The 14,617-nt window shown below is 47.5% G+C and overlaps 1 protein-coding gene across 3 annotated transcripts in view; it reads right to left on the bottom strand.

The window, feature by feature from the left end:
* Positions 1 to 819: 819 nt before the first annotated feature.
* Positions 820 to 14,617, bottom strand: part of FTO (FTO alpha-ketoglutarate dependent dioxygenase) — a 282,764-nt gene continuing 268,966 nt past the window's right edge. For all 3 annotated transcript variants that reach the window (XM_034638936.1, XM_034638937.1, XM_019797912.2), the window contains one exon: positions 820 to 3,126. In XM_034638936.1, the coding sequence (XP_034494827.1) occupies positions 2,973 to 3,126 (154 nt within the window). In that variant the 3' untranslated portion in view covers positions 820 to 2,972. The remainder of the gene's footprint in view (positions 3,127 to 14,617) is intronic.

Raw genomic sequence — 14,617 nt, 5'->3', positions numbered from 1 at the left:
TCTCTTCCCCATCACCTGCTTTCCCTGACCTCCTTCTGAGCCACCCTTCATCAGTCTCCAGCGACACTGGGTCCCCACCTCACCCAGCAGCCTCCCTTCTGGCACTAAGACCATCTGAAACCGTCCTGTTATTGATTTTCTGGTTTCCTGTCTGTGTCCCCACTATCTTGGTCACTCCGTACCCCTGGCACTCCGCATGCGGCCTGGCACAGAGGAGCCCTTGGGAGGCAGGGGGGGTTCTTGGACGCCCAGGGCTCACCAAGCCCCTGAGCGGTGGTAGGTGGTCAAGAAAGGTTTGTGCGAGGACAGAAGGGAGGGGAAGTCAGAAGCATCTTAGTGCAGAGAGATCTCTCCACATAGCTGGGGGTGGGGGAGCCAGGCAGGAAGCGGGAGTCCCGGGGCCAGGCTGCCCACTCCCTCAACCCCACACATGGCCCATGTTCCCAGGAAAGTCCTCCTCTAGCTTTCAGGGGAAAAGGCCTTCCTGTGGCCTTGCAGGAACTGAGTTGACGGCCACTGCCCCCACAACCCCTTCACATTGTCTCCCTCCTTCCCCCCACCCGACGCCTCCCCACAGAGCATACATCATCCTCACACACGCCTGAGCTCACGCTTGCTGACAGCCGTCGTTTCTTCCACGAAAACAAGATCGCACCTTTTGGATTCACTCTCGGTAGTGGTTTCTCCCTCCCTAGCCGTGCCTCACCTGGCCCCACCTGGACGACTTCGAGAACCATCTCCAGCTAACCCCACCCAGGCCAAGGAAGCAGGCCCACCCACTAGCGTTGCGAGCAGAAAAGAGCAGGACCTCTCAGTGTCTTTTCTTCTTTTAATATTTTTATTGTTTATGAATGTTTCATGACGTACGAGACACAGTACTACAAGTGTCCACAAACAGAGCTCAAGAGTAATACACACACACCGGGGAGGGCACGAGATATGATTCCCTATTCTACTGCAGGGGTGCGAGCAAGCGGGTCCAGAGTGCTGACCGCTAGGGGTCAGGGTGATGATAAATGATAATGGGGAGCACCAGGAGCCATGGAGGGCTCACGTCCAGCCCGAGAGCGAGAAGACGCTACCTAGCTCGTTGCCATGCCAGGACGGAGGCCGAGGGCTGCCAAATATTCCGAATTCTAAAGACAGCGCACACGTTTTTACTTTATATGAACTCTCCCAATTCTGAAATACTGGCACCTATGAAATGTGACACAGAACCAGCACGAGTACTAAATACAACCACAGAGGCCACGTGGCCTGGGCGCCCGCGCTGTGATTTCTGGATGCCACATGCTCCTGACCTCCCAGAGTTCAGGTCACCTCTACGACAGCCCCATGAGGCTCAAGGACATCAGGGAATTCATTCGTGGTCTGAGAGAACCGACCTTCCAGACCACGAAACCCTGGCTGCTCTGTGCCACGCGGCCTTGGGGCGGTTAGCTCCGTGGAAGTGAGCGCCACCTTAAACCCAGGAGATTCTAATGGCAGGAGAGAGAGTCTGGTTCTCCGTGCGCCCCCCTCAACGGGCAAAAGAGCTCCTCAGCTTCCAAGCTACGGTAAACCAGAAGGCCATGGGCTGGGGCGAGGGGCTAACTAGTCTGGTGATTTCCGGGGTCACCACAGGGCAGGAGCCAAGCCAGAAAGGGAGAGATGTGATAATGTCATCACGAGATGAAATCAGCACGAGGGCAGAGGAAGGAGGGGACGACGTCTACATCGGTCATCTTAAGGATACAGAATGATACTGATATTTACCGGGTATCTAACTACCTGTCCGAAGTTGTCCTACACTTGTAGCTAGGTTATTCTGTTTACTCTTCACCTTGTCAGTTGGTGCCTTCAGTATCCCTGTCATACGGATAAGGAAACTGAGGCACAGTGACACGCCAGAAGTCACGGAGCCAGTGCCTGCTCTGATCCAGACACTCTAAAGCCAGAGCCCAGGTTTTCACCTCTGCTGCAACGATTCTCTGGTGCACGGATGTCATCGGGATGAGGCACGGGGGCTCCTCGGGCCTCGATCCCACCTGTCACTACGTATGGATGGGAGAATTCTAGAAAAATGCACGTGCGGGCTAAATCCATGAAGCAATGCAAACAGGGCTGTGTCTCTTTCATCAGCTCAGGGAAACCTCCCAACGACAGATGTCAAGTGTATTTTAATTTCCAACGGCTCCTCATTCCTGGGGGGCAGAGTACAGAACTCGTAACTCGGCCCTTTATTTGGGCCTGGCTCACAGAAGGGACAGCGGCTACTTTTCAACGATGTGTTTCTCTTTTCATTCCTTTTGCCCACAGGGATGGTGGCTACAGACAAGTGGAGAAGAGAATTTCCGGCTCTCCAACTTCTAATAGAAGCGTTACCCAACAGGACTTCCCCCACAACGATGAAAATGTTCTGCATCTGTGTTGCCCAATACACGAGTCACCAGACACGTGTGACTATGAAGCAGCTGAGGAATGGAATTTTTAATCACAATGGAAACTGGATTTAAGAAGCCACACCCCGCTAGGGGCTACCATACTGGACAGCACAGCCTGTGGAGGGTGTGGTGAGAAACTGGGGGGAGCGGTGTCTAGGTTCTGTCTTCCCCTGGATGACTTTAGAGGCTTCAACTCTAGAGTCTCTGCAAAGGCTTGGGAAGGTGGAAAGTGGGTGGTGCTCTGCCATGGGCTAGGCCCACCCCTGTCACCTTGGCCCTTGGGAGCTGAACGGCTCCCATGAAAAATCCAAGCGGGGAATAGTATTTTGGGGGCAGGTTCTTGTTTCGTACCAAATCGGATTGTAACACTGTGCCATTTTTAACCGTTTTAACATTCATGGGCTCCATTCCCTACTCTTTCTAAGGGGACCCAGGTTCTATAATCTAAAGGCCAAGTCTACCCATACTGCCCTTGCCCAAGCCCACGACAAGGATGGAGGAAGGAAGCCGAAAATATCTTTTCCTCCTCCACCTGAGCCTTGTGCTCTTCTAGGGCTTTCCTTCCAGAAGCAGACCTCTGAGTTCCGAAACGATGTCTGTGAGATCGAAGGGCAGAGGCATCGAAGGATCATCCTTTTCCCAATATGGCCGACATTCCGGCTTCTGATCCACGGGTAAGGTTCGGGCAATTCGGGACTGGCACCTGGAAGAGTAGGAAGAGGCAATTAATCCATGGGAAGAAATTCCTGGAAGACCCAAGTTCGTGGGCAGTTTGGGACGACACTGCCAAGTACTCCAAAGACAATGCTTCACAGGGGCGGTAATGATATGAAAGAATGAGTTCACCAGGCAGATGCAGGTGTTTAGACGACAGAAGAACTCTTCTTCGTGGTGCTGAACTTCTTTTTTCTTTTTTCAATTCCCAGCTTTGTATTATCTCTAGTGGCTTCACAGAAGCCAATCACCAGGGAAATTCAGTTACTCTGCCTTTAAAATGGTGAATTATTTTTTCATTATCTCAACTGTTATTTAAAGTGTGTGATTAAGCCATTATCAGATTTAAATGTTTGTGGGATTTCGATGTATTACTAGATTACTGGGAAAGATTAAATTGAATTTACTGCATTAAAACGTCCAAGAATAGATTAAACAATATTACGGGCCGGGATTGACTTTGGAGATTCTAGAGATTTACAAGTGTCCCAGCTTGCTGTGCTCAGAAAAAGGCACTCCAAGGAGAGACGGATTTATAAGGATATATGCAAATAGAGGTTAATAATCATTTCCACTGATGAATAGGTGGGGAAAACTTCCACAAAATTAAATTAAAAGGCTAGCAAGAGTTACTCCCTAAGGAAAACACTTAAATCACGGTTTTTATTAAATGGATTATTCATCAATAGTAGAGAAATTAATTATCATATGCAACTAAATTATAGCCTTGTAGGAAAAAAGTTGGGGCGGCATCACCCCCACCGTGGCAGGCATATACCTCTCCGAGAGACCAGCTTTTTTAAAATTGGTCTGGAAAAGCTCACTGGCTTTAGCTTCATTCATCTGAAAAATGAGGATCAGAGAGAATGAAACACAAATTGCAATAAGAAATGAACAATTTCCCCACTCCCTTGGAGCGCACGGCGGTGGAAGCCTGTGTACCCGAGAGAAATACTAGGAGAACACTTGACAGAGCTGCATGGGTCCTTCCCTACGCCTACCTTCTCCGTGCATTGTTCTCGAAACCAATTAAAAAGTGGCCATCCCCACGATCTGTCTTCCGTGGAGGGCTGACTACGAAGACATCGAAAGGTGGACTGCCCCAGCCCTATTTCTGAGCCTGATGGTAGAGAAGGGTCCTAACTGAAAGACATCTTCTTCTCTGGGGAATTATTAATGGTGAGGGGATCCCCAGGGGAAAACATACTTCAACTTTATACCTATTTTCTCGTGTGGTTAATTGCTCTACCGGCATCCTGTGCACTCAATCCGTCGTACATTACACATAACATTCCAATATATCTTCGGCTCTCCGCATCGGACCCTGATAATAGCGTCTGTTAACATGCACTAAGTACTATTATGTAGCACATCACTTCATAAATAATAAGATTAGCTGACCTCAGGGCCCCAAGAAGAGTAATGTGTTTAAATGTTCTCATTATTTATTTAAAACAAGAATTAAAGCAACAGAAGCTGCTTTTGACAATCCTCTTAGCATAAATATTAAACTGTTTGCGCTGATAAGCCCCACACAGCGCCGAAGAACGGAGGGTGCGTTCTGCAGACGACTCAGTGATAGGTGTTTGAGACGGTGCCTCTTGCGGTCATGGTTCTGAGGGTGCGTCTCTGTAGTTCTAGAGACAGTCTCTAAATCACAGGAAGGGGACGGAGGGAAATTAACATGCAGGGGGAGCTGAGACTAATTACAAAGAACTCCAAGGCTTTTCAAATTGCGCTCTCTCTGCTTCGGATTCACAGAGTGCTGCTCACCTTACTAGGTAGGGAAAGTTATTCCAAATTGAGCATCTCAACCTCTCAGCGGATAAATTATCTGTGCACACATTATCCTGGCTGGCAGATTAAAGGCCTATGATAAGTGTCGATCCACCTAGAATATCATAAGGTTTGTAAAAAGTCAATAGAGATGCTTTTTCACCTGTCAAATGGGTTTGCCCCCTCGCTTTGAGAAAGTATTAAAAATATTAAAGCCGCTGCAGCTGTTTGATTACGACGTGTTGTATACGCTTCCCCCCCCCCCCCCCCTTTTNCAGCCTTTCCTCTGCGTGAAGGTGCTCTGTGATTTCCTGCCCCTAAAGAAAGGCCTGGCTGGTGTGGGAACGACTTCCTTTCCATGCAGGCCCTGAGAGGCGAAGGAGCTGGCTACGCTTCCTGGCTCCCTCTGGGCTGGAGGCAGAACCCTTTGTGGGGTTTCTTCACGCTCTTAATCACAGCTTTCAAGGTTGCTTTCAAACTTCTTTTAATGCCCAGTGCTCCTTGCCGGCTTCCAAAAGGTAGTGATGGGGCCCCAGCAGAGCACTTGTTATTTTGGGTGATGTTTTACCTACGGGAGAGGACGGCTACCCCCCGCCTCAAATCCTAGTGTCTGGTTCCACGTCATGCTAGACTGTGGAACTGAAGGAGAAGGGATTGAGAATGGCTTGAAGGGGTAGCCCCTTTCCAGTTTTTGGTTTTTTTTAAAAAAGATTTTATTTATTTATTTGAGAGAGACAGCCAGAGCGAGCACGAGCAGGGGGAGGCGCAGAGGGAGGAGCGAGAAGCAGACGCCCCGCTGAGCAGGGAGCCCGACGTGGACCTGGATCCCAGGATGCTGGGATCAGGACTTGAGCTGAAGGCAGATGCTTCCCCGACTGCGCCAACAGGAGCCCCGCTCCTTTTCAGTTTTAATTCCTCTTGTTCAAATCACTCATTCTGCCTCCTTCTGGCTCATCTCCTAGGATGGGGCAGGAGGGAGGTCGAAGCGTGGTGGCGAACGGGGTGCTCTCTGCACACTTGGCACCTGCTGCTGCGTGGGGGCAGGACATCCCCGGCGGGTTTCTCATCCTTGCTGAGCTGAGCCTCAACTTCCTGTCGAGTGGGAGTGATGATGAGGAGGATGGTAATAACAGTACTTACTTATGGGGTTGTGGTGAAGGATAAATGACTCAATACATGCAGGGTGCTCAGACCACCGCCTGGCACATAGTAGGCACTCAATAGATACTAAATATTATTATCGCTTCCGTTACTTCCACCACGAGGACTAGTGATGGACAGATGGTAATGCCAAGGATAGTGTGGCCTGTCGTCCCTGTGGCAACGCCCTCCCTTCCCACCAACTGAGTGGGCAGCCCCGGGACCGGCTCTTTTCTAGGAGAAGCTCTGGAGATACGGAAGCAGCTCTTTCTGACTCGAATCACATTGAGCCCGCGGCTGAATCCTATCACCATGTGATAAGCCAAGACGCTGAGGCTTATGTATTCAAGCTGCTACAACCTCCCAGGGACAGGCTCAAATGCTCTGATTCAGAAAGACTCAACCGTTGTTCCCAAAGACCAAGAATTAATAAAAGGTGCTGTCGTCGGACTTTCTAAACAGCAGCTCTTCCAGATTGATTTGGCATTTACAGGGAAGGAAGTCGGATGGTTTCTTACCATCCATACTCTACAGTTCCTTGCAAAATAAAGGGGCCCTAAGGTCACTTAGGAAATGTTTCAGCAATGCTGGCCACGGTGAACATTTGCAGTCTGTGTCTATCCCTACCTTCCCCACCAAGAGGATTGTAATTTTCCCGTAGGAAATCCATCCCCTCCCCATGCCTGGCCACATGGTTTGGGTGGGATTGGTTCCACCTCTACAGCCAGACGAGAGCCTTGACCAGCTCACCCTAATGGGCACATCCCACTCTCTCAGCCACAGGAAGAGGTTTAGGGGGAGGCACATGACCCAAACTAGGGCAAGAGGGAGAGACAAAACCAGAGGACTGGTGTGGGAGCTGCAGGAAAAGCCCTTATCTCCTGTGAACTATCAGGATGCACCATCTGGGAGAGCCACAGTCATTTTGCTCGGTGCAGCAAGGGGCTGTGTCCTGGGTGATATCGTTTGTAGCTGAATCAAGCCTCACCTGAAGCCAGGTGTGCTCAGACCTTTTTTTAGTTTCACGAGTCATGACTGAAGGTTTTCCTGTCACTTGCAATCAAAGAGTCCTGGCTGACACGCTGGCCATGCCCCTCACCTTATTCCCCCCTTTTTACTACAACATCCGTTGCCATGGGCCTGCCTGCCAAGGGGAGGTGGACGGTCCTGCCTCCAAATTGAGATGCTGCTGCTGACAGAGTGTAGTGTGTGCAGGGATCACCCGGGTATGAACGCAGGAAAACAGTGGCTTTTGGTTTTGGTTCCAACGGTATTTTTATTTGGGACAAATTTCTATCCAGAAAACAAGGGTGCGCCCGGTGTCATCCAAATAGGTCTCTGTATGGAAATAAGCCGGTTTCGATGACCACAGCTGGATAACATCTCTCAAGAGAGTTAAAAAAAATTTTCCCTAAACTCGATGTTCCCAAGGAGAGTAGATCGTTCTGGACCCTGTCCTCTCTATGCCCATCCTAAAGCAAATCCTATTTTTCGTGCTGCTTTGGCTAGCAAATAAACTTGCATCTATCCACAAACCCGTGCCCTTTCCATGAAGCATTACAAAGGGAGCCAAGGAAAATAACATACACGTCATCTCCCTCCCTCCCAAATTCACATTATTTCGAGATTCCAAGAACTCTACGAGCCACCCCCCAAAACTCTTGCTACATAGGAATGGTTCTTCCTGAACGACCTCGTGTCCTAATAGGAAGCAACTGAGAGGTGTCCCACTGGCTGGCCCGGTAGCAGGCTGCCCAGAGGTCCCCTATCCCTCTCCACAGGTGTGACTCATATGGGGCCTCTGCGCCCCTGATTTCCCCCAGGGCCACACTTGCATCTGGGTGATCGGGATGGCGGCTACATTAGCGAACACTGGTCGCCATGCTAAAATTAACCACTTTAGCTAAAGTGTGTGTTAATTATGGGTATGCAAGCAGTCAATAAAAGGTTAATGCAAAAGTCAGAGGATAAATTTCTTCCCTTATTGCACCACTTCACAGACTAAATGACTAACATTATACTTTGTGTTTTTAATCAATAGGTTTTACAGTAATGTGCTGGCCATTGATTTTAAGAAAACATATACGGTCTTCCTCCTTGTCCCTAAATTTTGCAACAAATAAAGGAGGACAGGTAACATTTCCATAACTCTTGGTGGCGTGATAAAGATTTCAGGAGAAAAGATTCTTGCTAAAAGAGTCATCAAGATAAGAAAGCTTAAAAAAAATACAAAAAAACGAGAACTTGATGGGGGACATATTACCAGGCACACACTGTTGAGGCGATAAGAAAAATAAAGTCCTGAGAGGGAATTCTTTAATGGGAAACAGGAGAGCAAAGAGCAACTCCTGCTTCAAACAATTACATTTTGTATGCTGTTTAAACAAAAGACTCCGAATACACGGCACTGTCTTAATCTGATTTTTCACAACCCGAGAGAGATGGGAGAGGTGAGTACTCGATCCCCATTTCGAGTGAGGGCTGCCTTACCCACGGTAAACCAGGGGGAAGTGGGGGAGCAGGGGCTGGGCCCGGCCTGGGCATCTGGCTGGCTGTCCCTTCCACCACGTTCCATCGTTCTCACGCGCTTCTGTTTGGGCTGTAACGGGACCCATCCCCGGACTGTTCAGCTGTTCTTGACACATTTAAATATTCAGGAGATTCCAAACCATTCCAGGGCAAAAGGAGGAGCAAAACTTTTTTTTTTTTTCCCTTCAAGATTCTAGAAGAACTATTATCACAGCAAACGACCAACAAAACTTCCTTTTCGCTCTGATGACTTGGTGGTTCTTACGGCTTAAGCATCTACGGTCTATAGAAACGAAAGATACATGTTCACCTTCAGGAGCATAAACTGCCTCTAATTATATTCCTGGGGTGACCTTGAGAAAAATCGCTCAACCTCTTTGTTTCCTCCGCTGTTACACGAGGCTAATGCTTCTCTGCTTCACCGGGATATGGGAAGATAAAACCAAATATGTCCATAAAAGCCCTTTAAAATAGGTAAAATACCACACAAATGTATCATTATGTCTCAGTATCCCCTTCCTCTCTGTACAGATACAGGTCCTGTTTTAAAAACCCGGCTGATGATGCAATGTTGGCCAGAGGCGCTCGTAAATAAAAATGAAAGAACCTCACGCTTCTAAAGACTGGAGTGATTTAAACTAACAACTTCACCAGAAAATACCCAGTGAACTAAAAAAGTGCACTTCTCTTCCAGTCGGAGTTTGTTCCAGAATTGTAATTTACAATGAGGAGCTGACAGTCATTCCGGCTGATGTTAAACAGGAGTGGGTCTTAGGCTATCAGACCCATCAGAACGCATTCCCTCAAACGGTATCAGCCAGCATGGAGGCCTCAGAGGCCTCGCTCACGCAGCCAACACTGGTGTGGCCTCACATCAAATCTACACTTAACTTGCAAAACCCAACTGGCCGGATCAGCATGGAAACAGCGGGAAGTAATGAGGTAATGGGGCAACCATGTCCTCTACGGCCTTTTTAACGCACGAAGGTTCTCTGCTCTTCCCGTTCTCTCTGGGGCCGTGAGAGTCACCGCATCTTGCCCCACAGGTGGATTCCAGTGTTCAAATGTAAGTGTTTTTCACATACAATCTAAATCCTGGTACTTTACGTACGATTTCAGGGATTTTCACATGTCACTCTGACTCTCCGTGAGGTCTACCGTAAACACTACATTTCAGATCGGACCTTGAGGGAATGGCCACTCCTCACTGGGCTGTTGCTCATGGTCTCACTACACTTTGCTCCAAACAATGTGTCTTCGTCAGTGGTAGGAAGAGTGGTCCAGTTTATAATAATCTCCGCTTGACGCTCCAAGTCCTTTCAAAAGAAGTGAGCTAACACATTTCTAATTTGTCTTCTCGGACTTCCTGTCACGGCCATCACGGCACTGTGGGCCCCTCTGAAAACAAGTAGCCGCCCTGGACTATCTACCATGACGCTCTACCTTGACAAAGCTGGTTTTATAAAATTGGCTTCTTAAATTGGTAGAACTCAGTTTACCCACTGCAGAACCACTAAGCAAATACAATTGCTAAATGAGTTTCAGCAAAGGACACATTCGCTTTTTCTTTGAAAGGCTTTTAACCTCTTGCCTCTGTACCACATGTTAATGTTTCCAGATCAGTAAAGTCAACACACATCAGAGTGAGGAAAAGCCAAACTTTGGCCCATGGGTCAGCTTTTTTTTTTCTTTTTTCTTTTTTCTTTTTCCTTTTTTTTTTTTTTCAGGTCAATATATCTTTTTAGTTGGTAGTATTTTTCAACCATGACCACTCGAGAGAGTAGGCTTGGCTTAACTTCTAGTTGTATAAGAATCTACTCTGGAGTTCACCCTCCAGGGAAGACATGAAGAACCTAACAGAAGAGTCTGCTAAGGTATGTTAAAAACCAAATATCCCCAAAATGCTTTCGAATGCTGTGCCGTCAAGCCACATGGTCATCTAGCCATTTTTCCAGAAATCATTGTGTCATTCAGCACGGATAACCCTGCTGTCTAGACCTTAGTCAGTCAGTCAGCATATTCACGGAGTACCGAGCGTGGGTTCATACTGTCTACCCACTGGAAGAGAAGGGAACAACACAGGCCAAGGTCCAGCTGCTGTAAATGACTTGTGTTTTCCACCTTCGTTTGCAACTCAAAAGGCATTTCCATATAAACAGTGGTTTTTGTGGTTCCCAATTCTTCTACTACCTATGATTTCTCCGAAATAGCACATCAATATACTATATAGCCCGATAACCATGACTATCCGGGTTTTTGGTTTTATTTTGTTAAATGAAAAAAAAAAGACCCACCAAATATTTGGAGTTCCAACTTGGGACTCCAAGGAGAAATTTCCTTTGATAAGGGTTTCCCACTCTCCTGGATCATGGAAACAGAACTTCTTTCCACTCCAGTCACTGCTAAGAGATCCTCTGGCCCATGGCAAAGCCCCATAAAAGAGGAAAAGACTCTGGGGTAAGGATAAAGGTGCCCAGTTAGTACCTCCAGGAGGTCAGGAGATGAAGAGACATGGGTCACCAGAGCCTCTTGCCGGTATAAAAATCGGGGATACGTTTTGGTGATGGAATGGCTCAAGGCCACGGTCATGCTTTCTTTCAGGCCCAGGAGTGCCATGCCCTTTCCCCTTCTAGTGCCGGTATCTGCCACCTCCTCTGAGGTTTCTTCCCAACCCATGTGGTGACACTGTGTAAGCCTCACATCTCCTTACCCCTCTGAAACTGCTTGCTTAAGAATTTCAGATCGTGTTTGTTGCTGTGGGAGAGAATGATAAAGAAATTCCAGTGACATCTCCTCTCAAATCAAAGGGATAGTAATAATGCTAATAAAAACATGACAAATAGCCAATAATAAATACAGAGCTCCGGGCACTTTATACATCTATTTAAATTAATGTTGGTCCTCAAAATGGAAACCGAGGCCCAGAAGATTAACTAACTCATCCTAGATTTCACAGCCAAACAAAGGACAGAGCCAGGATCTGGCAAAATTGCCTGACTCCAAACCTCAAGTTCTTTGCACTATTCCAAAATATCAACATCAAAGGATCACTTTGGATCCTTGTTAAAAATTACGTTTTCCAAAGGCACCTAGCCCCAACTCAGACCCTCGGGTCTGGTCAGCATGAATTTTTACAAGTGACTCTTTGGATCAGGCCAGTTTGCCAGAACCCTGCACCACATTAACCTGCCACAAAGGACCACAAAGATGCTAGAGTGGAACGTGGAGGGGTGACACGTGGGTCCATAAAGAACTCACATTATGCTCATGTCCATTGCAGAGGACACAGGACCCAGAGTTGGCTCTTGCAGACATGTGACTTGGCCCCCTAAGCGAGCAACAGGTGACTTCCCAGGGTCCAGCACAGAAGACAGGTCTCTTGGAGTCCTTCCCTTACTTCAGGGACTCTGACAGGCCTGGGGAACCACTTAATACGTGAGACTGCTTGGCCCACTGCTGGGGTGTAAACCCAGGGGGTGGAGGGTTGAGAACAATTTTATCCCTAGGTTCATTTGTTGGCTTGTCAGTGACATGATGATAGTGATGAATGGGCTACCTTGACAGCTCAACATTTAGGAGTTGCTGACCTTTGCTCTCTGGTCACATGATAGGGTCACCTGAAACTCGCATGACTTCTACCTGGTCAAGGGTAACAATATAAGGGTCAACTAGGCTGGACGATTATAAGTATCAAGTCTGAGGCAGCTTGGTCAGGAGCTTTAAGAGAGGCCGGGTTGGGTTCCCCGGCTCACAAAGCTATGGAACCACTGCAGAAATGCGCCCAACAAAAGATATACAATTTCAAAGCAGTCTAGAGTAACTTTCCTTGCGAGGGAATAGAATGAACTCATTATTTTTAAAGGGCAACAATGAAAACAAACACTTTGGAGGAAAATATATTCTGCCAGTGATTCTGCCATTGGGAGGGAAGCGTAGAGGCGCAGGACTTAATGAGTGGTATCAATGCTCTCCCTGCAGCCTGGCAGAAGGTCCAATTTGATGCAATTACTGGAATGAAATCCCCACCGGCTAGTATCAGGCCCTCCTTTCAGCCAGAGAAGACGGCTTCTCTGCTGTCCTGTCAGCACAGTACCCCCCCAAAGGACCACGATGGACAAAAGATAACCCTTTCCCAATTTCGGGACGTCCCTGTCGCTTGAAACTTAAGTCAAGTTTGCATGGGACAGTCTCAAACTTCACATAGATTCCAGAGTGACTTACGAGCAGAAATTCAAGGCAGCTGTAATTTTTAGAGATGCACTGTCACATTAAAAAAAAAATATATATATATATATATATATTTCTTCTTATGGATCTGAAGATTTTGCTTTTTGACTATCTGGTTAAATTCCATTTACTCCTGATCAGATAATAATGGTCACGTAGGTAATGAATACAGTGCTTCAAAAGAAAGCTGAAGGGCCAATGTCATTGATTACAGAATCTAGAAACTTCATAACCCATGCAATAAGCAGGCATTACAGAGAAATCTGATTTACATCAGGAGACTGGTTCCGACAAAGGATTTTTTCCCCACAAAGTCAAAGACCGACAGACAGACTGCCACTAGAGCATAATCCACTCATACTCCTGAGAGATGAGCAAAGCAAAGGACAATGGCTTACAGAATAAAAGGCCAGCTGTTCTGACTTTGGAATGCTCATTTGAGTTGTAAGCTGTGAAATAAATTTGAGTTGATGGTTCCCCCATCTGCTCACCTGTCAGTCTATCTCCACTGTACTGCTGTTTTTAGAAATACTTCCGTGTAACCCGCTTAATTGGTTTTGGGATGCCGAGAAACATCTCCCAAGTTTATTTTAACCTTATTCTGAACATGCGGCTACTGGGCCTTTGTTTCTCCTCTCCTCTTTAAACAGCATTCACTAACAGGTCAAGAGCACACACAGTAGAAAACTCAGTATAGCCCAACACCGACAGTGTGGGGAGGTCCAATTCAGAACTAGAAAATGCGGGGCTGAAATGAAATGCCAATCTGTCAAGGACGTACCAGCCTGCTGATGAGTTTATGCTCCGTGCTGGTTTAAAAGCTGAGGCAAAGTCAAAATTCTTACAATGGTGTGCAAGTCCCTTTGCGATCTATACCGCTTCCCCACCGGGTTCTCTGACCCTCCCTCCTTCCGCTTGTCTCCTTGTTCTCTTTGCGCCAGTCCATACTGGCTCACCTGCTCTCCCTGAACAGGCAAAGAACACGCTCAGGGCATTAGTATCTGCTGTTTCTTCTTCCCCCTAAGACCTCCATGTGGCTTGCTTCCCCACTGCTCAAACAGAATCCAATGAATGAGGCCTCTCTTGACTGCCCTACCCAAGACAGCAACATCCCCCTTCCCTCCAACCCCTGGCCCAACACCCCCATCCTCTCTCCCTGCACTATTTTTCTACACAACACCTGATACCATTTGGGGTGTGTGTGTGTATAAACTAAGCTCCCCGAAGACAGGGGTTTCTGTCTGGTTTGCTCAATGCTGTCTCTTCCAAGCCCAGAGCAGAGTGTGGCACATTGCAGCCACATTAAATACAGTGAATGCACAGAAATGATTGAAAACAACTTGCATCTGAACCCTACTTCTCTTAAATAGAGCTGACTTCCCCGCTACATAACCAACTGTATAGTAATAATAGTAAAAGTACGAGGCACAGTCAAAGCAGAAATAAGAAGACCATGACCAGCCACTGACAAGGAGGGTGGTATGGCGGAAAGAACGTCGGTGGGGGAATTCAAGATCCAGCCCCACTACTACCTTACCCTGTGACCTGGGGCAAAGCCGCGGCTTTCTGGTCACCAAAACTCAGGTCTGTAAAACGAAGGGTTGAGTCCGACAATCCTTAAGGTTTCTCCCATCTCTGGAAAATTGGGATTTTACATATACACATAATTAACCTCCATATACCTTCTCTTGTGTCACCTTCACTAGGAGGGTAGGAAGGAGGGGTGTTATCCGGTTTGGGAGACAAGGAAGCAGAGGCCTCGCTCGAGGTCACGTGGCCAGGAAGTCACAAAGCTGGGACCAGAACTG

This window comes from Ailuropoda melanoleuca, chromosome 12 (genome assembly GCF_002007445.2).
Source record: "Ailuropoda melanoleuca isolate Jingjing chromosome 12, ASM200744v2, whole genome shotgun sequence".
Classification (NCBI taxonomy): domain Eukaryota; kingdom Metazoa; phylum Chordata; class Mammalia; order Carnivora; family Ursidae; genus Ailuropoda; species Ailuropoda melanoleuca.
This window is presented reverse-complemented; position numbering and strand designations above follow the sequence as displayed.